Below are 26,766 nucleotides of genomic sequence, written 5' to 3' on the forward strand. Positions count from 1 at the left end.
GAGCCACAGAGGGGCGGGAGGCTGGACCCAAGCTCCCGGGGGTCTGAGGAGAGCACCTGAAGGAAGAGGAAGCTTCAGCAAAGTGGCCAGCCAGGAGGCCAGCGGCTCAAGGGGCCAGAGCAGTGCAGGGGCAGAGTGCACCCGAAGGGGCTCGGACTGGGGCAGGGGGCCAGAGAACAGGGATCTGCCTCACCTGCAGAGAGCGAGGTTCTGCAGTGGCCCCAAGACGCGGGTCGGCCAGGCAGGAAACAAGAGGTGATGACTGCGGGTGTGTAAGGATGCCTGGGTGGAGGAGCGCGGACCTGCAGCCCTGAGGGGGGGGGGGGTTGAGGGGCGCTGCCACCCCAGTGGAGGGGCGCTGCACTGCCGGGTACCCCACTGAGGCGGTTCAGCAAAGCTCCTGGCGCTATCCGGGCCTTGCCACAGCCTGCACACTTGAGGGGCCATGACTCCTGCTCCTGCCTTGGCCCCAAAACAAGCCCACACCCACCCCGCCCCAGTTCCCACTCAGCCCCACCCCAGGGTAGTGCGCGCCTGCGCGGTCAGTGTGAAGCCTACCACCTGCTCCCCAGAAGAGGGGGGCAGTAAAGAATGGGGGTGGGGGAGAAGAAAGAATGCTGAGCATCCACGCTGAAGAGGTGCTTTAGAATGAGTCTCAGAAGCCTCACAGGGAGGTTTCTTCTGTTTGCCCCATGGCTGTCCCTTAGGAAAGGTGGAAAGCACAGTTGTGAGGGCTCCCTGCGCGCTGAGTCCAGTTCCACAGCCAACTGGAATTGGCCTCAGTTTCTTGGTCTGTAAAATGGATTAAGTGTGTCCCAGTGCCTTCACTGAGCTTTGAGGGCCAATTGAAATACTATATAAAGAAAATGAGGGAAGACGTGAGAAAGAAAAGGAAGGGCAAGCAACACAAAAGAAAGATTGGAAGGAACCTGTACCAGTGGTTTTCAACCTTCTGGTCCTTTAAATACAGTTCCTCATGTTGTGACCCCCAACCATAAAATTATTTTCGTTGCTACTTCATAACTAATTTTGCTACTGTTATGAATCATAATGTAAATATCTGATATGCAGGATGGTCTTAGGCGACCCTTGTGAAAGGGTCGTTCGACCCCCAAAGGGGTCGCAACCCACAGGTTGAGAACCAAATCTATTGTCACTTAAATAGGGAATATAGTCAACAGCGTTGTAATGACAGTATGATGCCAGGTGGGTAATGGAACTATCGGGGAACACTTTGTAAAGTACGTGATTGTCTAACCACTATTCTGTAATTAATATAAAACCTGAAACTAATACAAAATAATATTGAATGTAAAGAAATGAAAATAGGAGTGAAATTTTTATAAATTTCAAAGTTTAAATAAAGGCTGTAAAGGTAGGAAGGGGGAGAATAGAAATAGTGTTTTTCATTTTACCACTTTATTGTCTTTTCAGTACATGAAAAAGACAGTTGTCTTTATATGGTGCTTTTATACTTTTCAAAGTCATTATCTCATTTGATGTTCAGGGCAACTTAAAGACAAGATAATTATTCCCTCCACTATTCAAAGAAAGGAAATCTTGTTGTCTGGCCCCAATAATTCAATTGTCAAGCCCTTATTGTAAAGCAGGGTTAGTGAAATTTTCTGTGAAGGGTCATATCTATAGTAATAAAAGCCTTGGGGGTGATCAGGCCAGCAGGGGAGGGCAGTTGGGGGCCATCAGGCTGCCAGGGGAGCAGTTAGGCATCAATCAGGCCGGCAGGGGAGTGGTTAGGGGGAGATCAGGCTGGCAGGCAGAAGTGGTAAGGGGCAATCAGGCAGGCAGGCAGGTGAGCTATTAGGAGCCAGCGGATTGTGAGAGGGATGTCCGACTGCCAGTTTAGGCCCAATCCCACAGTCGGACATCCCCCGAAGGGTCTGAGATTAGAGAGGGTGCAGGCTAGGCTGAAGGACACCCCCCACCCAATGAATGAATTTCATGCACTGGGCCTCTAGTAAGAAATAAATAATGATACACGCCGAAACCGGTTTGGCTCAGTGGATAGAGCATCGGCCTGTGGACTGAAGGGTCCCGGGTTCGATTCCGGTCAAGGGCATGTACCTGGGTTGCGGGCACATCCCCAGTAGGGGATGTGCAGGAGGCAGCTGATCGATGTTCCTCTCTCATCGATGTTTCTAACTCTCTATCTCTCTCCTTTCCTCTCTGTGGAAAATCAATAAAATATATTTTTAAAAAAATAATAAATAAATAAATAATGATACAAGAATCAAGTCTTGTGAGTTTTGCATACTACAACTGTATACTTACTTTTGTCCTATCCTGGGTATACCTCCTGTTCATTTCTATTTCTTCTCTTTTGGAATTCTCATCCTATTCTTTTTATTATGTTCCATAAGTCCCATAGGCTTCCTACACTTTTTTTTCATTCATTTTTTTTCTTTTTGTTCCTCTGACTGGATAATCTCAAATGTCCTATCTTCCAGGTCACTGATTCTTCTGCATGGCTGAGTATACTTTTGGTATCAGGAAAGTTTGCTATGGAGGCATCCATGTGGGCCTCACATGGTTGTTCTGGGGGTACAGTGGAACTGGACAGGGACTGTGGAATGCCTGCAGTAGAAGGACATCCATAAGTTGACCACAGAGCTGAAACATGCATCAAGGGTCAGATTGTCCAAGTCCTTGATGTTATTTCGGACAAGAAATCCTCTTATAGGATTTGAAATGCTCTGCCAAGGAGACTTTCCCCATCCCTTAGGATTCAGGCGATTTCCTCAAGCAGATCTCATGAGATTATTCACCAGATTTTTCCCAAATCTGTAATAAATAAGGGTCATATACATTTCCCAACACATGGATCAACTAACCAGACACTCTCTCTGCCTAAAGGAACTATTTCCTAAAGGAAATAATAATCAAGAAAAAGAAAGCATTTAGAATTGCCATAAAAAATGACTTTATCTATTTTCTGGGAGTGGGTGAGTTTTGCTGAGGAAGCAATACAGGTGTTTTACTCTCTGTCATATTAGATAATAAGACCCCTGAGTTAATTAAGCTATGTTTTCACCTGGGTAACATTTTGGACCACTATAATAGGTGTCTTGCTCTGGGAAGGCATTTTTTTTTCTAGCATAGTCCAGTGGTGCGAAAAAGTGGAAAATAAGGGTGGCATGAGAGTTGGGGTGAAAACCAAGAGCAGAGTACTACCTATGTTAGGCAAAGAGTGATTTAAAAAAGTTCTTCAGCCCAAGTACAATTCAACAAGAGTTTAATAAACAGCCACTAAACATTGCATCAAAGCATTTGGAAACACAATTTCTACAGAGGCAAATGTCAGGCTTCCATTCTAATTCCATAAGATGATCATTAACAACCCCACTCCCACCCCCCATCCCCACATATCCACAACACTACACTCTTCTAGTCATAAATTTATCTACAGACACAGTCTTAGGAATAATGGGACTGGCATGCATTATTCCGGCAATGGCAAAGAAGCAAGGTGTATAGGGTAGGGAAAGGATGGATGAAAATTCAACCAGCAGCTAATGATAGAGCCCTAGGAGCTTTGTTCAGGGGTAGACAGGAAGAATTTGTTTTTTGGTACCATCTGTGGCTTTACTTTGGGCTTCTAGGATATTCTGGATGAATGGCTAAGGCTGTCACCTTAATCTCATTCCCTTGAGCCATTACCATTAGAATTGGTCTCCTTGGGTAACATATTGTGACTTTCTAAAAATCATTTTGTGTCCAAGCAACCTGCATTCAGGACCCACCAAGCCTATTGATATTGTGCTGATCCTGAGATTAAAATGGACTTCCGTTCTCAATTCTATCTTCATTTTGGCCTTTGGAAAGAGAAATATGATGATTCTTTATTACAGACACTTGTAAAGAGCCTAGGCAAGTCACTCCAACATCAAAGACTTAGTTTATCTACCTTGTAAAAATATTATAACTGTCTCTTTTACTCACATTAAGAACAAATTATATCAGATGGCACCTAAGTAATATATTATTAAACTGGTAATAAAGTTAATTATTTAGTTGACTCAAAAATCAACTAGACTCTGATTCACTGCTCCTTAGAATCAGCATTAACAGAGGACCAGAATTCCCTGACACATGGGAGCAAAGACATTGGGCCTGGACTAAGGTATGAAATGTGGAGAGTGTGGTAGGAAGAATTTGATTTTTGTCTGCCAGTATCCCTGTCTTTTTGAGCAAGAATTTAAGCCTTAACTACCACCCTGCCCATATCTGTTGTCCCATCCAGTACTTGACTAGGTACCTTAGCAGGGAAGTGACTTTTCTATCACTCTAATCCTTTTAAAATTATTGTGTAGGCATTTGATATAGATCTTTTTTGTTTCTATTCATACCTTTTTAGTGTAAATTTAAAAAATATTTGATCCTTTTCTTAAAGAGTTTGCAGGTGGCAATGAATCTAAACTAAGCAGTGGTCAGCTGGCTACAAGGGTTGAGGGCTTGAGAGAAGAGGGCTTTTGCTGGAGGAGATATGTACCAAAAATGTTACTATTTTTCTGAGGAGCTGGACATGTCAGGGAACCAGTAACCTTGGTGTCAGGCTGGCCCAGTTTATTCTATCAGTTTTGACCATACATGATAAACAGCGGTGAGTCTCAACTGTTCCCATTAACCTCCAAGCCAATAAAGGGGCTGAGGGCCGTGTTTAGAGGATAGCACTAGCACCTGCCTTTGCTATTAATTATCTGATCTTGGCCAGTTAACAATCCTCCTTGGTTTGGACCTCTCAAACAGCCAAGGCTCCCACTACAAGTAATAGACCCTCCTGTACTTTTTGCACTGGGCAGAGTGCAAATAAAATATATGCAGTTACCTCAACTGGGGAAGACTGGCAGACTAAGATGAGCAACTGGACAAATGGCAGTGTTTGGCTTTGATGAGGGTACACTCAGCAATGTTAGAGAAACAAGTAATTTTTCTGTTGTTTTTTTCCTTCATTGAGGTTCATAAATATGAATTGAGAGTAATAGCTTAGTAGAGGGTTAACAAGAAGAATCCTGAAACACATGAAGGGGAGCCCCAGGGTTTAGGTGCTTGGATGCTTCCTAGGGTATACTGTACTCTGGTTGCTGTGCTGCCACTATCTACTGTTTGCGAATCATGCCCTTAATAGCTGACTCCCGGTTGACATATGTGGCCCAATAGACCAGATTGAAAATGGCAAAGAGCACAGGAAAGACGATGCGGGAAATTTTGTCAACCTTGCTGACACTATTGTAGGTCTTGGTTTCAGTTGGGATGTCCGGCACGTAGGTGGTCTTCGGTGAAGCAATGGTAGTTGGTGTTGAGGGGGCACTGGGAGCAGCACCCTGGGAGATGGTGGAGAACTCAGTGTCCTTAGCCAGATTGATGGGATAGGTGGTCCCCACGATGTTGAAGGTGGTGCCTGTTTTCTTTGTCGGAGCTGCTGGTGTTTTCTTCTAAGGGCCAGAAAATGTAGGGGAAAAGGGGGAACAAAAAATCTAATTAGTTATTTACATTGAGCACCTTCAGAAGCTGTAGAAAGGAGGAACCCCGAGGGAAGTTAAGACACAGGGGGCCTAAAGCCAACAAAACTGAGTAGACGTGTGTGTCTAAAAACTTGTATCATCCTGGTTTACTAGCTATGTGGCTATGGCCAAGTAACTCCTCCTCTTTGAGCTTTAGTTTCTTCATCTGTAAAATGATTATCAAAATATTTGGCAGGGTTGTTGAGGGAATCAGATGACAGAATGGTGGTAGAAATCACTTGACAACTGTAAAATGTTGGTCACATGTAGGGTCCTATATAATCATGTGATTTTATCCTTATGGTAACCCTAATGAGGTAGGTGGGTGAGATTATTCCTATTTGACAGATGAGAAAAAGCCTCAGACTGAGTGGCAGAGCCCGCAATAGCCACTTGGGCTCCTGACTTTTATCCAGGGCTCCTCCATGCTGCTTTCTATAGGCACAAGACACTTTTTAGTTACCCAAGAAATAACTCCAAAAGGCTTCAGTTATCAAGTGGCACATCTCCTGTGGGGAAGAGAGCTCGGTGAGTCTGAAAGTAACTTTGCCTTAAAGATACAATAAATACTATGGTATGTTTACATCTATCATTACAACAGTATCTCAATCTTCATACATTGTAAATGTGTTCAGCAAACTAGGGGGCACACCAGAGTTTTCCACTCTTGCAAGGCTGCAGGCCAGAGCCACAGCCTCCCAGGAAGCTATGAAAATGCTCCCCTCTGACACAGAAAAGGCAGGGACAGCTAGGGGCTTGATATAACACTCTTCTTTGGATTTTTTTCCAGATTAAAAATATTCAATGGGAAACAAGTATGCACACATGTGCCAATTTATTCTCACGTATATAATTTGGGTATATATGGACCCTCTGTGTAGAAAAGAGAAGAGACAAAGGTCAGGCCTGGGTTGGAAGAGAGAGGCTGAAGAATGGGAGGCCAAGGGAGCAGGGCAGTCCCAGACTTAGCCCAAAGTCAGTGGCCAAGTTCATAGTCTGTAGTGTTTTCAGCCTCACTCCCCACTCTGGCTTTTTCTTCCTTCCATCCCTCTTTGTTTCTAGGGACAATTGGGGCTAGATGAGCTTCAGAAATGCCCAAGAGTAGGGCATTTTATTGCCCTAATTTCACACACCTTACATTGTTCCCTTTCTCAGTGTTACTTTGCAACCTCTTCACTCCTCTACTTCCTATGTGTTTTCCTTCCTAGGTTTCTCTACTTCCTCCATCTCTTATTGACCCCATTCTCCCAATCTCTTCTCTTTACTTCTTTACATAAGAGTCCCCATCATTTTGATTCCTTTTTCCCTTTAGACCACACTGCCATTTACCTTCCTGATCCTAATAACTTCTGCCAAATATTTACTGGGCCAAAAATTATGCTAGGTATTTATGGATAGGTGGGAAAGTTAAAATATGAGTCAGTTTTAGTCCCTGTTTTCCAGGAGTTCACAGTCCAGTGGGAGAGATAGCCTTCTGATCACATTATCACCATATAATGTGATCAGACCTCTAATAGATATGAGCAGAGTATGATAGAAATTCAGTAGAGAGAGGGGCAAGGTACCTACAAATGTTGGAAATGGTGGCTCGGAGAAAGCAATTAAGTTTATAAGCTTGGTTGCAAAAAAAGAGCAGGAGCTCATCATATAGCGATGCAGCAGGCCAGTTCACAGGCCAAAGGGACTGTTTGTTTCAAGGGTGACAAGGAGTCTGCTGTAGCTGAATCACAGTGTGCACAGCAAAAGCATTGGATGTCATGTCCTCCTGTTGTGCTTGCTGGTGCTAGCTTTAGGGTTTTCAATCAGGGAGAGGGTGTTGGTTTAAGTAAATGAATAATCTGACTAATATGACGTTTACAAAGCAATACTGGTCTTTCTCTTTGAGGATTACAGTCACTTTGCTACAAGTAGAAGTGGGGAGGAACTTTAAGGCTTCTAAAGGTCTTATAAATGCTTTAAATACTACATGGGACTCATTTATAATTAGCAAATTTATTGTGTGAATAGAGGCCTGCTGCTAAATGCCCTAGCTGTTAGATAAAAGAACACTTTACTATTTGACTGCTTACTTATTAATTCAGTTAGCAATCTCTTTTTCTCAAGGGTAAACACACACACACACACACACACACACACACACACACACACACGAAAAAAAAACAACCTATTACCCTGACTTTGCTGGAAGCTTTCACACATTATTTTATTTAGTCATCTTATAAGCTGGTTAAGACAAAGTCTCCAAAAACAATCATTCTGAACAGCAAACACTTTCTTTAGCTTCATATATACTTTGTATTCTATAGGTGGGGCGAAGCAGCATTTGATTCAACTGCATATTTTTAAGTAATAAAGGAAAATATATTTTAATTTCCCTTGCCCTTTCCAACATGGCACATTTTAATAAGCCCACATAATTTTTACTTAAATCGTCAAAGAAGAAAATCAAAGCAAAAGTTGTGGTGTCACTAATGCAGGAGCCGGAATCAGAGATTATTGGTTAATATTTCTGCATCTAGTTTTCTAATACTTCACTATGCTCTGGAATTTGATAAATACAAACTAGACTGGCTTACCTTTGACCAAGTTGCAAAACTGAAACTGACTTCTCCAAGTTCCCTCAAGCAGTCTGACCCTAGGACAAGAATGCCTTTCCTTCTAGAAAGCTACCTCATCTGGGTTTTGGGATGAGACAATGAAAACTTTTATGAACTGATGCATGTCCAACTTGAGTTTTCCTCAAATGGCACTCCTATCTATTGTTTTCAGAAGTACCATTTAGAGGATTAGTTCTAGCCCTGAATGTATGCCGGGGTCCAACCCCAGCAGGTCCAGGGGTTCCCAAAGGCATAGACGGAGTCGGCGAAGAAAGAAGGACACAGAGACAGTGTTCAGTTGATCAGCAGCCTAGCCAGGATCTCCAGCCAAGTTCTGGTCTGGATCTCCAGAGAGGTTCTGCTGCTTATTGTCTTGTTACATCCGTATTTATACCAGTTGATTTTAATCCTGTCAATCTCTATTACAAAGGTTAGGGCGTTTCTTATCTCCATTCCAGGGAGTAAAGATTATGTAGCTTAAGCATGATTGTTTGTAGTTAAAGTGATTAACTACCCGCCTGGCACTTAGTTAAGGAGTTTCATCCCCTCCCTAACTTCAGGCAAAAATCCCTACCTGGGGAAACAACCTTTCTCGGAGAGGTGACCTTGGTTAAAACACACAGCGCTAAGGGGAGCAAACATATTAAGAACAGTATGCTATATACGCCAGGTCCCTTGAAACATATGCTGTGCAGATGTTTCTATCCTGCAGCGACTGGGTCAAGCAGCAAGGATGGACCGGCTTCCGGCAAATGTACTTGACACCCAGCTAGGGTTATAGAACATATGCATATATGATTCAGTGCCTCTATGTAAACTTCCTAACAATCATCCATCATTCCTAAAGCCCAGTTTTCAGAAGTGGGGCAAACTGTGGTAACTTGAACTCAAATACAAATCAGAGCAATGACAAAAAAAACGAACAACACATTTTTCAATGAGAAAAGTACTTGAATAGACATTCATCCAAAGAAGAAATACAAATGGCCAGCAACCACATGAAAAGATGTGCAACACAGTGCACTAGGCATAGGGAAAGACAAATAAAAACTCACCTCACACCCGTTAGGACACCTACTATCAACAACAACAACAAAACCAGAAAATAACAAGTATTGGCAAGGATGTAGAGAAATTGGAAACCTTGTACAATTTTAGGAATGTAAAATGGTATAGCTTCTATGGAAAATTGTATGTTGGTTCCACAAAAATTTAAAAATAGAATTGAAATATGACTCATCAATTCTACTTCTGGGTATATATCTCCTCAAATTGAAAGTAAGGTCTCAAAGAGATATTTGCACTTACATATTCATAGTAGCATAATTCCCAATAGCCAAAATGTAGAAGAAAGCCATGGTCCATAAAAGAATAAATAAAACATGGTATAAAGATGCAATGGAATAGTATTCATCCTTAAAAAGAAAGGAAATACTAACACATACTTCAATATAAATAAACCTTGAGGACATTATGCTAAATAAAATAAGCCAGTCACAAAAAGACAAATACTGTATTATTCCATCTACATGAGAGTACACAAGAGTAGTCAGATTCATAGAGATAGAAAGTAGAATGGTGATTCCCAGTGGAAGGGAGCTTGGAGATTTATGGTTGTTTAATGGGTACAGAGTTTCTGTTTTGCAAAATGAAGAGTTCTGGAAATTTGTTAGACAACATTGTGAATATACTTAACACTACTGAAATATACATGTAAAATGGTTAAGCTGGTAAATTTTAGGCTTTTTTATGAGGAAGATTAATTAAAATAAAACAGAACTAAAATGTAAGGGAGAAAGCACAAGAAGCATGCAGAGAGTCAGATAATGTCAAGGGAATTCAAAAGAGAAAAGAAGCATGCAAGATTAGGAGGAGGTCAATAAGCCAATAAAAAGGGGAGAAAATGCAGGTGGAAGAAAAGTAATCACTTGGAACAGTTTTCTGAGACAGTGGGAGATATCCAGAGCAAAAGTGGGGAATTACCTGGGGCCACATCACAGCTAAGGAAAGAGTGGATGAGACTCAAATACTATCTGTGCTTTGGTGGGATGAAAGGTACACAGTAAGTTAAGACAAATCTCATACAATAGTTTTCACATTCCCCCATGAAGAAGTTAAAGTGAATGGTCAAGATTTAAAATAGATTTTATAGGGAATAGAAGATAGAACTGATTAGGGACACAGATAAAGATTGCAGGCATAGGTTGAAGGACCAGCAGAATTCAAGAGTATAAGATCATAAATGTCAGCAATCCATTGATGTCTGTGGAAATTTTTTTCAGAGAGAAGTAGAGGAGTTGGATTGAAGTGAGTGAGGAAGTTGAAAGTGCTGGCGAGTGGCTGCAGTGATACTCCATGCAGCCAAGGCTGGATAGAAAAGGAAGGGAAACAGGGAATAATGGATTTTGAGAAACTACAGAGGTTATTCATTCATTTGTTAAGTATTTAATGAGCATCTACAACTTGGGAGGTTCTCTGCTAGGTGCTGGAGCTGCAGCACTGAAGAGTAAAACATGGCCCTTTCCCTCAAGGAGCTCACTTTACAGAGAAGAAGGGCATGTAATTAACATGTAAGCAGTTAAATATGTACAGAAATGTAATAATGGTGATACATTATGCAAGGCAGTGGCAGAGAAGGATGATGAGTTCTAGTCAGAGAGAGTATCTTTTTGGAGGTGAACAGAGATCTGAATAAAATGAGAATGCAAGCCATGAAAAGATTTGAATAACAAAACTTCCAGAGACAGAAAATAGTATTGACAAAGCACTTGGGGTTAGAAAGGGAGTGACTTGTACAAAGATCATCAAGGCCATAACTGAGTGAAGTAAATGGAAAAAAAAGAAAAAAGGACAGGGAGTAGTGTGAGCACCCCTTTATCATGTCACCTAGGAAGTAACCTGGATCTGAGTCCGTGGGAGGGGCCACATGGTGGAGCTTGGGGCCAGCAGAGGGGTATGATGGACATACCAGCATAGAAACTGAGGGGCCCTTTATTTCCAAAGGAACTCTTTTTTTCCCCTTTTTATTGTTTAAAGTATTACAAAGGGTATTACATGTGTGTCCTTTTTTTTTATTTTCTGCCATTGACAATCCCCTGGCCTCCCCTACCCCACAGTGTCTTATGTCCATTGGTTATGCTTATATGCATGCATACAAGTCCTTTGGTTGATCTATTACCCTCCTCCCTCTTGCCCCCCAACCCTCCCCGGCCTTCCCGCTGCAGTTTGACAATCTGTTTGAGGCAGCTCTGCCTCTGTATCTATTATTGTTCAAAAGTTTATAATGGTCTCTATTATCCATGAATGAGTGAGATCATGTGGTACTTTTCCTTCATTGGCTGGCTTATTTCACTTAGCATAATGCTCTCCAGTTCCATCCATGCTGTTGCAAATGGTAAGAGTTCCTTCTTTTTTACAGCAGCATAGTATTCTATCGTGTAGATGTACCACAGTTTTCTAATCCATTCATCTACTGATGGGCATTTAGGCTGTTTCCAGATCTTAGCTATGGTGAATTGTGCTGCTATGAACATATGGGTGCATATATCCTTTCTGATTGGTGTTTCTGGTTTCTTGGGATATATTCCTAGAAGAGGGATCACAGGGTCAAATGGGAGTTCCATTTTTAGTTTTTTGAGGAAACTCCATACTGACTTCCATAGTGGCTGCACCAGTCTGCATTCCCACCAGCAGTGCACGAGTGTTCCTTTTTCTCCACATCCTCTCCAGCACTTGTCGTTTGTTGATTTGTTGATGATAGCCAGTCTGACAGGTGTGAGATGGTACCTCATTGTTGTTTTGATTTGCATCTCTCAGATGATTAGTGACTTTGAGCATGTTTTCATATGTCTCTTGGCTTTCTGAATGTCCTCTTTTGAAAAGTGTCTATTTAGGTCTGTTGCCCATTTTTTGATTGGATTGTTTATCTTCCTTTTGTTAAGTTGTATGAGTTCCCTATAAATTTTGGAGATTAGGCCCTTATCAGATATGACATTGGCAAATATGTTTTCCCACACAGTGGGAGTTCTTGTTGTTTTGTTGATGGTTTCATTTGCTGTGCAGAAGCTTTTTATTTTGATGTAGTCCCATTTGTTCATTTTCTCTTTAGTTTCAAGTGCCCTAGGAGCTGTATCAGTGAAGAAATTGCTTTGGCATATGTCTGAGATTTTGTTGCCTTTGGATTCTTTTAGAATTTTTATGGTTTCCTGTCGTACATTTAAGTCCTTTATCCATTTTGAGTTTATTTTTGTGTATCGTGTAAGTTGGTGGTCTAGTTTCCTTTTCTTGCATATATCTGTCCAATTTTCCCAACACCATTTATTGAAGAGACTATCCTGGCTCCATTGTATGTTCTTGCCTCCTTCCAAAGGAACTCTTGACAGACAGCAGAATGTGGACTGGACAGTGGGGTCCAGGAAGGAAGATCAGTCCTGCCCAATTGGAGTGCAGGGGAGGTGCTCTTTCTTCCATCTGCAGAATGCCTGTTTCTGTTCCACCCTGCAGCAACCCAAGCCAAAGGGGAATTGTGCTGGGCTGGAAATCTGCACACCTGCAGCTGGGCCTGGTCAGAGGCTCCATCCATTGGGAGTCAGTGGACTCAGTCATTGGGCCTTCTTGGAGCCTGGTCAGAGGCCCCACCAAATGGGGGCCAACAGCACTAAAAGTTTTGAGTGCCAAGCTGGGCTTATTTATTTATATTATTACTAGAGGCCCGGTGCACAAAAATTTGTGCACTCGGGGGGAAGGGGGGTCCCTCAGCCCGGCCTATGCCCTCTCACAGTCTGGGACCCCTCGGGAGATAACGACCTGCTGGCTTAGGCCTGCTCCCGGGTGGCAGAGGGCAGGCCCAATCCCTAGGTGCAGCCCCTGGTCGGGCTCAGAGCAGGGCCAATTGGGAGGTTGTGATGCCACATTCAGTCACGCTCAGGGTAGGGCCAATTGGGGGGTTGGGGCACTGTCCCCTGTCACACTCAAGGCAGGGTCAATGGGAAGGTTGCGGCGCCACCCCCTCTCACGCACAGAGCACGGCCAATCAGAGGGTTGGGGCGCTGTCCCTGTCACACACAGAGCAGGACTCATCAGGGGGTTGGGGCACTGCCCTCTGTCGCCCACAGAGCAGGGCCGAAAGGGGGTTGGGGCGCCACCACTCTCACACTCAGGGCAGGGCCGATGGGGAGGTTATGGCTCTACCCCATCACACACAGAGCAGGGCCCGTGGGGGGGGGGGGTTGGGGAGCTCCCCCCTATCAGGCATAGAACAGAGCTGCTCAGGGGGTTGGGGCCCCACCCCCTGTCACACACAGAGCTGCAGGGCGATCAGGGGGTTTGGGCTCTGCCCCCTGTCACGCTGATCCCGGTGCCGGGAGGCACATTACCCTTTTACTATATAGGGTAGAGGCCTGGTGCATGGGTGGGGCTGGCTGGTTTGCCCTGAAGGGTGTCCTGGATCAGGGTGGGGGTCCCCACTGGGGTGTCTGGCCAGTCTGGGTGAGGGGCTGAGGGCTGTTTTCAGGCTGGGAGTGACTGAAGTTCCCAACCGCTCCTTTTTTCCTTTTTTTTTTTTTTATTCTGGGCCAGCTTTACCTTGAAGCTTGGCTCCAGCTCTTAGGCCTCCGCGGCTGAAAGTAGGTTTCTGGCCTTTGCTTACAATGTTGCGAATCTGCTGGCTGAAGTCCGGCGGTATTTGTTACAATGTTTCTTAAACTGCCTGCTCAGAGGCCTGCAGTCGCAGGCGGGGAACGTTGGTTTCCTCCAACGATCCTCCGTTACTGAGGCAAGCAAGCCTCATGTTAGTTTCAAGTGGCCTTGCTGCCGGCCGCCATCTTGGCTGAAAGTTAATTTGCATATCTCACTGATTAGCCAATGAAAAGGGTAGCGGTCGTACGCCAATTACCATGTTTCTCTTTTATTAGTGTAGACTAGAGGCCTGGTGCATGAAATTCGCGCACTTAGTGGGGGGGTCCCTCAGCCTGGCCTGCACCCTCTTACAGTCCAGGAGCCCTCGGGGGATGTCTGACTGATGGCTTAGGCCCGCTCCCCACGAGGCCGAAGCTTGCAGTCAGACATCCTTAGTGTGAGCCTGGCTTCTGGCTGAGCAGTGCTCCTCCTGTGGGAGCACACTGACCACCAGGGGGAAGCTCCTGTATTAAGCATCTGCCCCCTGGTGGTCAGTGTGCATCATAGCAACTGGTCATTCTGCTGTCGGGCTGAAATTGGCTCTCTGACATCCCCTGAGGGGTCCCAGATTGAAAGAGGGTGCAGGCCAGGCCGAGGGACCCCAAGGGTGCACAGTTAGGGCCGGGGAGGGATGGGGGAAGTTGGCCAGACAGGGAGGGGCCACGGGAGGGTTCCAGGGTGTGTCCGCACTGTCTCACTCAGTCCTGATCGGCCAGACACCAGCAGCAAGCTAACCTACCAATTGGAGTGTCTGCCCCCTGGTGGTCAGTGCACATCATAGCAACTGGTCAACCAGTTGACTGGCCCCTGGTGGTCAGTCTACGTCATAGCGAGCAGTTGAGCAGCCTTAGCATATCATTAGCATATTATGCTTTGATTCGTTGAACGGCCAACTGGACAACCGGACACTTAGCATATTAGGCTTTTATTATATAGGATTATTATTTTTATTTATTTTAAAAGCCTCTCCTGCTTTAGGTGGCAGCAAGGGGGTACCAGCAAGCCAGGCAGAGCTGAGACATTGGAAGGAGAGGAAATGCCTACCATCCTCTTACAAATTATGGACACAACACCCCATGTGAGTCTGTTCAAACCATCTTGGCCAGGATCTAGATTCCCCTCCCCCCCACAGAGCCCAGGTATGTGAGCCAAAGTGAAAAGCTCAGAACAGGGACTTTCAAGGTGTGAGATAAAAGGCAGACCCAATCTCTGGGCTATGGAGGCCATGCTCACCAGACTAGTAGGGGCTCTGCCCTGCCAGACTTCAACCAGGTTGCCCAGGGACAGGCAGAGCTAGGCAGAGTCTGTACCACTGGGTACCACAAAACACCTAGTACATAAGACCACCCCACAAAATCTGGGAGGCATAGCAGTTTAATACATAGAAACAAAAACAAATGGACAGCAAAAATGGGTAGACAAATAACCCCCAAAATAAAAGAAAATGAGGAGGCACTTGCAGGAAGCTAATTCCAGCATGTAAGCAGGGCTGAATCATCTGGAATGGCTGAGGGCATTTCCCCAAACCTGAAAAGGATGCATAGATGATTGTTTGCTGCCAGACAGCTGAGGGCATTTCAATCTACATGTTATTGCCTCCTGCTGGCCAAACACCTAAACAGCCTTAGGCAGTTCCCCCAATCTGACAATGGATTCTGTATACTAAACCTTGGCCTTTGATATGTATATCTACCTTGATTTAGGACAATTTGTGTTAATAAAAAGCAAGGGGTCCGGAGAGACAGCAGAACTTGGTTCCTTTATCTAAGTCTTCTCTTACTCCCCAAAATACCTTCCAAAATTATGTTTTGTCTCTAGACTCTTTAATCATTTACAGTGGCCCCTTATCCAGATTCCTGAAACCCTTCAAGATGCTGGATTAAGAACCCAGCATTAATTGGCTCCTCAGACATGAACATTTGGAGAAGAAGAATTTGCCTAAGCAGAAACAACACTGGTATGGTGGTAAGATTGAACTGTGTGTAAAGATTGTACCAAGCTCTGGAAGTCACGAACTAGAGTGGGCAAGAAAAGTCTTTTGTCTTAAGTGAGATTATAATGGGGAAGAATTTGATTAAAATGCAAAATTATAAAGAAATTGGAATATTAAAAGGTACTTTTTAAAATCAGGCTCAAAAAGGAGTGCTGTGGTCATCTTTAATGTGGCTTCTTGTTCAAATCATAAAATACCTAATTTGTACTGGGGATTGAAAATCTATAATTTCTAAAAAGTCACCAGATCCTTTCCCCCTGGAGAGGAGTGACTGGGCAGCTATAGAGATTAAATCTGTCAGCTTTCTCCCTGGGAGATGCCTTAATGCTTTGTTTAAAAATTACCGAAGAACGCATTGGGATAAGCAAATGTTGGCAAAAATAACTTTAAGAGCTAATCATTACTTTGGAAAATGGAGTAGAAAAAGATTTAGGAAAAGAACTTTGATTTGGTCTTGTTGATCTGTTGTTATCTATTAAGCATGCCTTTAGTTTAATTGGAAAGAGAAACACGGCCAGGTCAGTTGCTAAAATTTCACAAAGCAAGCAGGAGGTGGGGGAAGGGAGACACGTGGTGATCTTGTCCCCCTCCTGAATGTGCAAGGAAAAGTCTCCTTCTCGCCATGAAAAGTTTAACAAAATTTAGAAATGCGTCTGGGATTTCTGTGCTTGCAAAATGCATGCAACAATACGATTTCAGATATTAGATAGATTTTGAGCTAAACTTAACTCTCTTTGCGATGCTACAGAATAAAAACCCAAAGCTGTGTTTTCCTCAGAATAATGGCAGATTTGACGCAGTAAAAAATATAGGCTAGGTTATAGTAACAAAATTGGTATTTCCATAATAAAGAGTAGTTTATTTAAATAATAATGGACCATGTTCCAAAAGTTAACATTAAAACTGCTAAAAAAGTTAGTAAGTCCTCAGTGTTACAAAATTTGCCAAAGTAAATCTCTTAGATAATTATAATTGGCTCTAGAATCTCAAAATTGTTGAAACTTAAATAAATAACATCCTATCTAATAAAAGAGAAACATGGTAATTGGCATACGACCGCTACCCTTCCCATTGGCTAATCAGCAAGATATGCAAATTAACTGCCAGCCAAGATGACAGCCAGCAGCCAGGCAGCTTGAAACTAACATGAGGCTTGCTTGCTTCAGTGAGGAAGGACTCCAACATTCCCCGCCTGCCACTGCAGGCCTCTGAGCTGGCAGTTTGAAACATAGTTACAAAAATAGAAGCTAAACAAAACCCAAGAAACCAGCTTTCAGCTAGCCGGGATCTCAGACCTGGAGTTGACACAGAGTTTCTATTGTAGAACCGAAACAAACCAGATACCTGCTTTCAGGAGCGGAGGCCTAAGAGCTGGAGCCTCAGAGCTAAAGCTGGCTCAGATTAAAAAAAGAAAAAAGAAAAAAAGGAGCAGTTGGGAGCTTCAGTCCCAGCCTGAAAACAGCCCTCAGCCCCTCACCCAGACTGGCCAGGCACCCAAGTGGGGACCCCCACCCTGAAGGGTATGTGACCAGCTGCAAACAGCCATCATCCCCTCATCCAGGCTGGCCAGGCACCCCAGTGGGGACCCCCACCCTGATCCGGGACACACTTCAGGGCAAACCAGCCAACCCCTACCCATGCACCAGGCCTCTATTCTATATAGTAAAAGGGTAATATGCCTCCCAGCACCGGGATCAGCATGACGGGGGCAGCGCCCAAACCCCCTGATCGCCCTGTGTCTCTGTGTGTGACAGGGGGCAGGACTACAACCTCCCTATTGGCCCTGCTCTGTTCCTGACAGGGGAAGGCACCCCAACCCCCTGATTGGCCCTGCTCTGTGCCTGATAGGGGGGAGCTCCCCAACGTCCTGATTGCCCTACGGCTCTGTGTGACAGGGTGTGGCGCCCCCACCCCCCCTCCCCACGGGCCCTGCTCTGTGTGTGATGGGGTAGAGCCATAACCTCCCCATCGGCCCTGTCCTGAGTGTGAGAGTGGGGGCGCCCCAACCCCCTGATCGGCCCTGCTCTGTGGGTGATAGAGGGCGGCGCCCTAACCCCCTGATCCGCCCTGCTCTGTGTGTGACAGGGGGGAGCTCCCCAACCCCCTGATTGGCCCTGCCCTGTGCGTGACGGGGTGGTGCCGCAACCTCCCCATTGACCCTGCTCGAGTGTGACAGGGGGTGGTGCCCCAACCCCCCAATCGGCCCTACCCTTAGCGTGACTGAGGGTGTCTTCGCAACCTCCCGATCCGCCCTGCTCTGTGCATGACAGGGGGCAGGGCCCCAATTCCCCAATCGGCCCTGCTCTGAGACCGACCAGGGGCTGCACCTAGGGATTAGGCCTGCCTTCTGCCACCCGGGAGCAGGCCTAAGCCAGCAGGTCGTTATCTCTTGAGGGGTTCCAGACTGCAAGAGGGCATAGGCCAGGCTGAGGGATCCCCCTTCCCCCCCCCCCCTGAGTGCAAAAATTTTTGTGCACCGGGCCTCTAGTATTAATTATAAAAATCTAAGTAGCCCAGGGGAAGACTGGCTATGCCCTTTGTTAATTAAGAAGGCTGACTTCCCACAGCAATCTCTAAGGAAGAATGTGACAATTTTGCATTTGAATGGCTACATTTGCCAGCTTAAAACTTTGAAAGTTTGGTAAATTAAGTAAATAATAAAATTTTTCAATATATAGGTATTTTAAAATGACAAAATACTGAAATATTAATCTGAATTTGCCTCATGAAAATCTAGAGGACAGAATTAAAGCTATTAATTGATTATGTCTTGTATTTTTGAAATTTAGTCTTAAAAATATAAAGATATTATTAATCTAAGAAATGCTAAATATTTGACTTGCCAGCTCTAAAAGTTTAAGGTTTAAATTAAATTGGGAGAAATTATATAGTTGTGGTAACTAATGCCTAAAGTATAGAAATTTATTTTTGAGAAAATAATTTTTGTATTTTCTCTGAAAAAATTAGGAATTCAAAACATATTGCTTATTGGTATAATTAAAAAAGAGGATTAATTCTGTGATCCCAAGTGAATTTTTTTAATACAAAACAGTTTAAATTTAATTGATATCTGTATATAATCTTTAAATCATATATATATATATATGTATATATGTATATGTGTGTGTGTGTGTGTGTGTGTGTGTGTGTGTGTGTATATATATATATATATATATATATATATATATATAAATGATGGTCTTTCCAAGTTAAATTTCAAAAGTATAACCGAGGGATGATTTTTGGAAAACTCCAAGGGCCCAGAGTGATTCAAAAAATTTGTTCTCTCTTCTTAAAGGAAATATTTTTAATTTAACTGATCTAATATACTTGAAATCACATGGAAAGCTTTATCAAATAAAAATTAATAACTATATTTTACTTATATACATATATTTTAAATGTTATGAAGGTTTTGGCCTCTAAGGAGGGTAAAATAAAGTAGCAAAATATTTTTTAAATAAAGCCAAGTTTTTCAACAGCAGTGGAATTTTAAGATGGAATTTTAAAAACAAAAGCTCTAGCAGTGTTTTAAATAGTGGCCTGCATTTTAAATAGGCTGGAAGTGGGGCAGCACCTGTGCCTCATGAATCAAATATATAACTTACTAACTTTGCTTTTTTAATAAAAATACCTATTTTAATTACTTAACGAATTAGCTTTTTAGAAATATAATCAAGGTCTCATATAAATTAAGTTACATGAGAAGCCAATCTACACTAATAAAAGAGAAAAATGGTAATTGGCGTACGGCGATGCCGTTTTCATTGGCTAATCAGGGCTATATGCAAATTAACTGCCAACAAGATGGCGGCTAATTTGCATATGTAGACACAATGCAGGGAGGTGAAAGGGCAAGCAGGAAGAAGCCCCTTGCCACTGACAGTGATCTGAAAACCAGGGGGGAGCTAAGAGCTGGGGGGCAGGGCAAAGGCGGCCCTGGGGCTGCCTTTGCCCTGCCCCCCAGCCATGATCAGAGAATCAGGCGCCTTTGCCACCCTGGCCAGTGATAGCAGGAAGTAGGGGTGGAGCCAGCGATGGGAGCTGGGCACGGTCGAAGCTGGCAGTCCCGGGAGCTAGGGGTCCCTTGCCTGGGCCTAAAGCGAAGCCCATGATCGCGGTGCCCCCCGCTGCCACTGCAGGTCCCCGCTGCCCGGGCCGGACACCTAGGCCAGAGGCGTTAGGCCTGGGCAGGGGCGGAGCCTGCAACCGCGGGGAGCTGGGGGTCCCCTGCCCAGGCCTGACACCTCTGCCGGAGGCCTCAGGCCTGGTCAAGGGGCCGATCTGGTGATTGGTGATTGGAGGGTGATGAGGGTCAACTCCTCTGGCCGAGGCATCAGGCCTGGGTGGCGGGCAGAGCCAGGGATTGGGGGGATATGATGGTCCCCTGGCCCAGGCCTGAAGCCTGGGTCAGAGGCGTCAGGCTTGGGCGGGGGGTGGAGCAAGCGATCAGAGGGAGATGGGGGTCCCCTGCCCAGGCATGATTCTTGGGCCAGAGGCCTCAGGCCTGGGCAAGGGGCCGATCAGGCGATCAGAGGGTGATGGGGGTCAACGCCTGAGGGCTCCCAGTATGTGAGAGGGGGCAGGCTGGGCTGAGGGACACTCCCCCCCACACACACACCCAGTGCACGAATTTCGTGCACCGGGCCCCTAGTATTTTTATAAGCAATTGAATCTTAGTAAAGTCTTCTACAAAAATTACTGAGGCTTCCCATAATCCCTCTGTATATGCAAATAAGCCAAAGGGAATACTCTTTTAAAAGTAAAGTTCTAAGCATAATAAAAAGGAGAAATTTTAAAATTTTGAAATCTCTTCCACTAATATTTACAGGATAAACTGAAAATTATTATTCTGACACTAAATCTGATCATTAATAGTAGTCACCATGACTATAAGGAGAGCCATTTAATGTGATTACATGGCCTGGCAGTATTGATAAGCATCTAAAAATCAACCGCATTTGTTACATTTGTAAAAAAAAGAAAAGTGTCTTTTAAAAGAAACTCTCTAAGTGTTACCTAATAATTACTCTGGAAGGAAATAGAGGTTTCCTTCAAATGTCTGGAAAACTGTAATGAAACATCAATATATTAGGCCTCAAAAAGAAAAGTAAGTAATTTGTAATTTTGCCTCCCTAAACATAGCTAATGTAAAGTTACTCAAAGACTAATAGCAGAAATTTAAGTAATGTAATTTGCTGTCCACAGCCAAGGACAAGTAAAGTAAAAAAATAAGCTTTATTTCAAATTAATTTAAATTGGCAAGTTGAAATAAATATTTATAGGAATTTAATTGTACTAGACAGGAACCTGTTCTTAAAGCATTAATTTTTTTACTAACAGTTCATCTCATAGTAAAAACTGCTTAACATGCAATGAATCCAAAGCAGTCATATTTCTGTGCAAAAAAATTAAAAGTTATCAAGAGTGCATTGTAAGATTTCCAAAAGTCTCTTAATATTATTTAAATCAAAAAGGGGGGAGGGTAGTAGAATAATCCCCTGTAAGAAAACATCCTGTAAGAAAATTACATCAAGCCTCAATTGCTTTCATTTTTTTACTTTGAAAATTACTCTTTAATTTGTAATGCTAATAGCAAGACACCCAGGAAGACACACATGGTGTCAAAATAAGCCAAAGGAAAATAATTTGGAATTAATTGACATTTTCACAAAATTGAATGCCAAGGCCACAGATTATACATTCTTCTCAAGTGCACTTGGGACATTTTCAAAGACAATCCACATGTCAGGACACAAACTAAGTCTCTGCAACTTCAAGAAGATTGAAATCATATCAAGCATGTTCTCAGACAGATCACAATGGCATGAAATTAGAAATCAACTACAATAAAAAACACTCCAAATCATTCAAACACTTGGAGGCTAAAGAGCATGTTATTAAACAATGAATGAGTTACCAAAGAGATCAAAGAAGAGATTTTTAAAAATCCTGGAAACAAATGAAAATGCACATACAACAACCCCAAATCTATGTGACTCAGTGAAAGCAGTCCTGAGAGAGAAGTTCATAGCACTACAGGCCTAGCTCAAAAAAAACAAGAAAAACTGTTAGTAAGTTATCTAAGTCTACAACTTAAAAAATTAGAAAGAGAACAACAAGAAAAACCCAGAGTAAATAGAAGGAAGGACATATTCAAGAGCAGAAATAAATAACATAGAGACTAAAAATAATACAAAAGATCAATGAAACCAATAGTTAGTTCTTTGAAAAGATAAACAAGATTGGTGAACTTTTAACCAGACTCATCAAAAAAAAAATACCCAAAACAACAAAAAACAAAGAGGACCCAAATAAACAAAATGAGAAACAAAAGAGGTGAAATATCAATTGACCCCACAGAAATACAAAGGATTGTAAAAAAAACCAAAAAAAAAAACCAACAAAAAAAACCACCATGAATGACTATATTCCAGGAAACTGGATAATCTGAATGAAATGGAAATATTTCTGGAAAAAATGCAATCTTCCAAAACTCAATCAGGAAGAATCAGAAGACATGAGTAGGCTGATAATTACTGATTAAATTGAAGCAGTAATAATAATAATTTAAAAAACTTCCAGCAAACAAAAGCTCTGGCCCAAATGGCTTCACATGGGAGTTTAACCATTAAAAGAAGAACTAGCATGTATCCTCCTCAAACTATTCCAAAAAGTTCAAGAGGAAGGAACACTTCCAAGCTCTCTCAATGAGGCCAGCATTACCCTAATTCCAAAACCAGATAAGGACACTACAAAGAAAATGAATTGTAGTCCAATATTCCTGATGAACATAGATACTAAAATTTTCAACAAAATATTAGCAAATTGAATCCAGCAAAACATTAAAAATATCATACACCAGACCAAATGGGATTTAGTCCAGGGGTGAAAGGCTGGTAAATATTCACAAATCAATAAATGTGATATATAACATAACCTGATTGCAAGACAAAAATCACATGGTCATATCAATTGATACATAAAAATCATTCAACAAAATCCAACACAATTTTTTTAATTAAAAACTGTCAGCAAAGTGGGAATAGAGGGGTTATACCTCAATATAATAAAAGCCATATATGAAAAACCTATAGCCAATATCATACTCAATAGGCAAAAACTAAAACCATTTCCCCCAAGAACAGGAAAAAGACAGGGTTGCCCACTTTCACCACTCTTGTTTAATATCCTATATAATAAAGGGGTAATATGCAAATTGACCCTAACAGCAGAAGACTGGGAATGACTGGTCACTATGACACACACTGACCACCAGGGGGCAGACGCTCAATGCAGGAGCTGTTCCCTGGTGGTCAGTGTGCTCCCACAGGGGGAGCTCTGCTCAGCCACAAGCCAGGCTGATGGCTGCCAGCACAGCGGTGGTGGCAGGAGCCTCTCCCACCTCCTCAGCAGCACTAAGGATGTCCAACTGCAGCTTAGGCCTGCTCCCCGCTGGCAAGTGGACATCCCCTGAGGGCTGCCTGGCTGCCAGAGGGATGTCTGACTGCCAGCTTAGGCCAAATCCCTCGGGGAACGGGCTTAAGCCAGCAGGTGGACATCCCCCAGGCTGAGGGAGCCCCCGAGTGCATAAATTTTTGTGCACTGAGCCTCTAGTAGTACTGGAAGTCCTAGCCATAGTGATCAGACAAGAAGCAAAAATAAAAGTCATCCAAATTGGAAAGGAGGAAGTAAACCTGTCATTATTCATAGATGACATGATATTTTACAAAGAAAACCCTAAAGACTCCTTCAAAAAACTACTAGATTTAATAAATGAATTCACAACGTAGCAGGATACAAAATTAACACCCAGAAATCTATGGCCTTTTTATACAACAGTAATGAACTCTTGGAAATTGAAACTAAGAAAGCAATCCCCTTTACCACTGCAACAAAACAATTAAGATACTTAGGAATAAACATACCCAAGGAGGTAAAAGACCTATACTTGGAAAATTACAGGATGTTGAAAAAAGAGAGAGAGGAAGATATATATTAATGGAAGAATATACCATGTTCATGGATTGGTAGAATCAACATCATTAAAATGTCCACATTACCCAAAGCAGTCTATAGATGCAATGCAATCCCTATTAAAATACCAACAGTATATTGCACAGATCTAGAACAAATACTCCAAATATTTATATTGAACCAAAAAAGACCCCGAAGAGCCACAGCAATCTTGAGAAAGGACAAAGATGGCAGAATCAGAATACCAGATATGAATTTTAGTACAAAGCCACTGTACTCAGAAAAAGCCTGGTACTGGCACAAGAACAGGCATCTAGATCAATGGCATAGAACAGAGAACCCAGAACCCAGAAATTGACTCAAGCCATTAAGCACAATTAATATTTCACAAAGGAGGCAAGAGCATATAATGGAGTAAAGAGAGTCTCTTTAATAATAGTCTCTGGGAAAATTGGACAGATACATGGAAAAAAATGAAAGTAGACCACCAACTTACACCATACACAAGAATAAACTTAAAATGGATAAAAGACTTAAATGTAAGTTGTGAAACTATAAAAATCTTACAAGAAACCATAGGCAGCAAAATCTCTCATAGCAACATGTTTACCCATACATCTCCTAGGGCAGTGGTCGGCAAAATGCGGCTTGCGAGCCACATACGGTTCTTTGGCCCCTTGAGTGTGGCTCTTCCACAAAATACCAACTTCTCCACATGGGCCACGAAGTTTCAATTGCATTGTACATGCACGCCCACACGTGGTATTTTTGTGGAAGAGCCACACTCAAGGGGCCAAAGAGCTGCATGTGGCTCGCGAGCTGAAGTTTGCCCACCACTGTCCTAGGGCAAAGGAAACAAAGGAGAAAATAAACAAATGGGACTATCTATCTATACTAAAAAAGGGGAATATGCTAATTAGACTGGGAGACCTTCCGGAAGTCCTTCTGGACAAAGCCGTGGCTCCGAGGGCCCAGGTAAGCCGCCAAGGCTGGGAGGGCCCATCGCAGAGCCCCAGCTGTGTGAGCAGGGCCTCCCTCTATGCAGCATTGATCACATAGCCCTGGCATGGTGGGCAGGGCAAGCAGGGACTCCCTGATGGCGGGGATCAACAAACAACAAGTGTTGGAACTATGTGGAGAAAAGGGATCACTAGTACAGTGCTGGTGGGAATGCAGAGTGGTGCAGCCACTGTGGAAAATAGTACGGAATGTCATCAAAAATTAAAAATGGTACTCCCAGTGATCCCACTTCTGAGAATATATTTTAAGAAATCAGAAACACCAATCACTAAGAATATATGCACCCCTATTTTCATAGCAGCATGACATAAAATAGCTAAGATATGGAAAAGCCCAAGTGCCCATCACTAGATGAGTGAATAAAAAAACTGGTATATTTACACAATGGAATATTACATAGCTGTAAAAAATAACTCTTACTATTTGCAATAGCATGGATGGACCTGGAGAGTATTATGCTAAGCGAAATAAGCCGGACAAAGATAAGCAACACATGATCTCACTCATATGTGAAATTTAATGAACAAAATAAACTGATGAACAAAATAGATCAAGAGACATAAAAGCATGGAACAGAATGTTGAATCTCAGAGGGAAGGCAGAGGAGGGTGCATGGGTGGGAACAGATCAACCAAAGCACTTGTGTGCATATATGCATAACCCAGGACACAGATAATAGAGTGGTGAAGGCCTGGGGTTCGGTGTGGGGGCTGGAATGAAGAGGACAATTGGGGAGAATGGGACATGACATATGTAATACTTTGAATAATAAAGATTAAACACAAAAATAAATTGTAAGGTTTTTACTTTTTTAAAAATAAATCTTGAGAGAAACCAAGATGTCAGCATAGGTAAACACCGGACTTTGCTGCCTTGAACAACCACTTCAAAAATATAACTAAAAGATGGAACGGACATCATCCAGAACCACAGAAAGGCTGGCTGAGTGGAAATTCTACAACTAGAAGGAAAGAGAAAAGCATACTGAGACTCAGAGGAGGCACAGTGCGGAAGTAAAATACTAAGGTACAGAGGCGCACACGGAGCGGGCTGGCGGCTGAGGGCGAGGTTGCCTTTTACAACTGGGAGGGAGTCTTAGGCTCTGAGCTCCAGTTCTGGGCAAGTCTCTGGGGACCCAGACTCATATGGGAGAAGTGGGACTGTCTGGCATCAGTCGGAACTCGAGGGCAGCTTTCTCTTGGGGGGCATGCAGTGATTACTGGGACATTGAGAAGTGGAGCCTCTGAGAGCAGCCATAACTACTAGCCCCGCCCTGTTGATCCCATGGGACCCGCCCCGCCCGAGCCCTGCAGGGAGGCTTTTGCTGGATAGCCTAAGGCAGAGGCTAGATTAGCACCTCCCTAGAGTTCCAGGAGCCAATGTACCCAGAGGTCAGAGTGGGACCATCCAGTTTGCAGCTCCGTGGAACCATAAAGGACACACTCAGAGGGCAGACTCAGTGAGCATCAAAGCCCCATTGAAGCAAGTCTTGCCCCAGAGTGGTGTCTCCAGCACAGAAGTTCTCCCACTGCAGACACAGCTGATTCTCACAGCCAATTGGCCTGGAGGTCAATTCCACCCAGTGATACCTACAACAATCAAGGCTTAACTACAACAAGACTGCACACAGCCCACAAAAGGGTGCACCAAGAGTGTCCTCCTCAGGTAATTGGGGAGGCTGAACCACTGGGCCCTAGTGGACACTTAGCACAGAAAACCACTTTATCAACAAAGGGAAGCATAAAAAATGTGGAGACAAAGAAAAAGGACACAAATGACAGAAATGGAGGAAAGCAAACTACTGGATATAGAGTTCAAAACCACACTTTTAAGGTTTTTCAAGAATTTTCTAGAAACTGCCGATAAACTTAATGAGACCTACAAGAAATCTAATGAGACCCTCGAGGTTGTGATAAAGAACCAACTAGAAATTAAGCATACACTGACTGAAATAAAGAACATTATACAGACTCCCAACAGCAGA

General features: G+C 43.3%; 1 protein-coding gene across 1 annotated transcript in view; it reads right to left on the minus strand.

Moving 5' to 3' along the window:
- Positions 1-3,240: 3,240 nt before the first annotated feature.
- The window catches only part of GABRA3 (gamma-aminobutyric acid type A receptor subunit alpha3), a 112,412-nt gene continuing 88,886 nt past the window's right edge, over positions 3,241-26,766 (minus strand). Inside the window, exon 6 of the mRNA XM_081081908.1 lies at positions 3,241-5,450. Coding sequence (XP_080938034.1) covers positions 5,115-5,450 — 336 coding nt within the window. The 3' untranslated portion in view covers positions 3,241-5,114. The remainder of the gene's footprint in view (positions 5,451-26,766) is intronic.

Source organism: Myotis nattereri, assembly GCF_964212035.1.
Source record: "Myotis nattereri genome assembly, chromosome: X".
Lineage (NCBI taxonomy): Eukaryota > Metazoa > Chordata > Mammalia > Chiroptera > Vespertilionidae > Myotis > Myotis nattereri.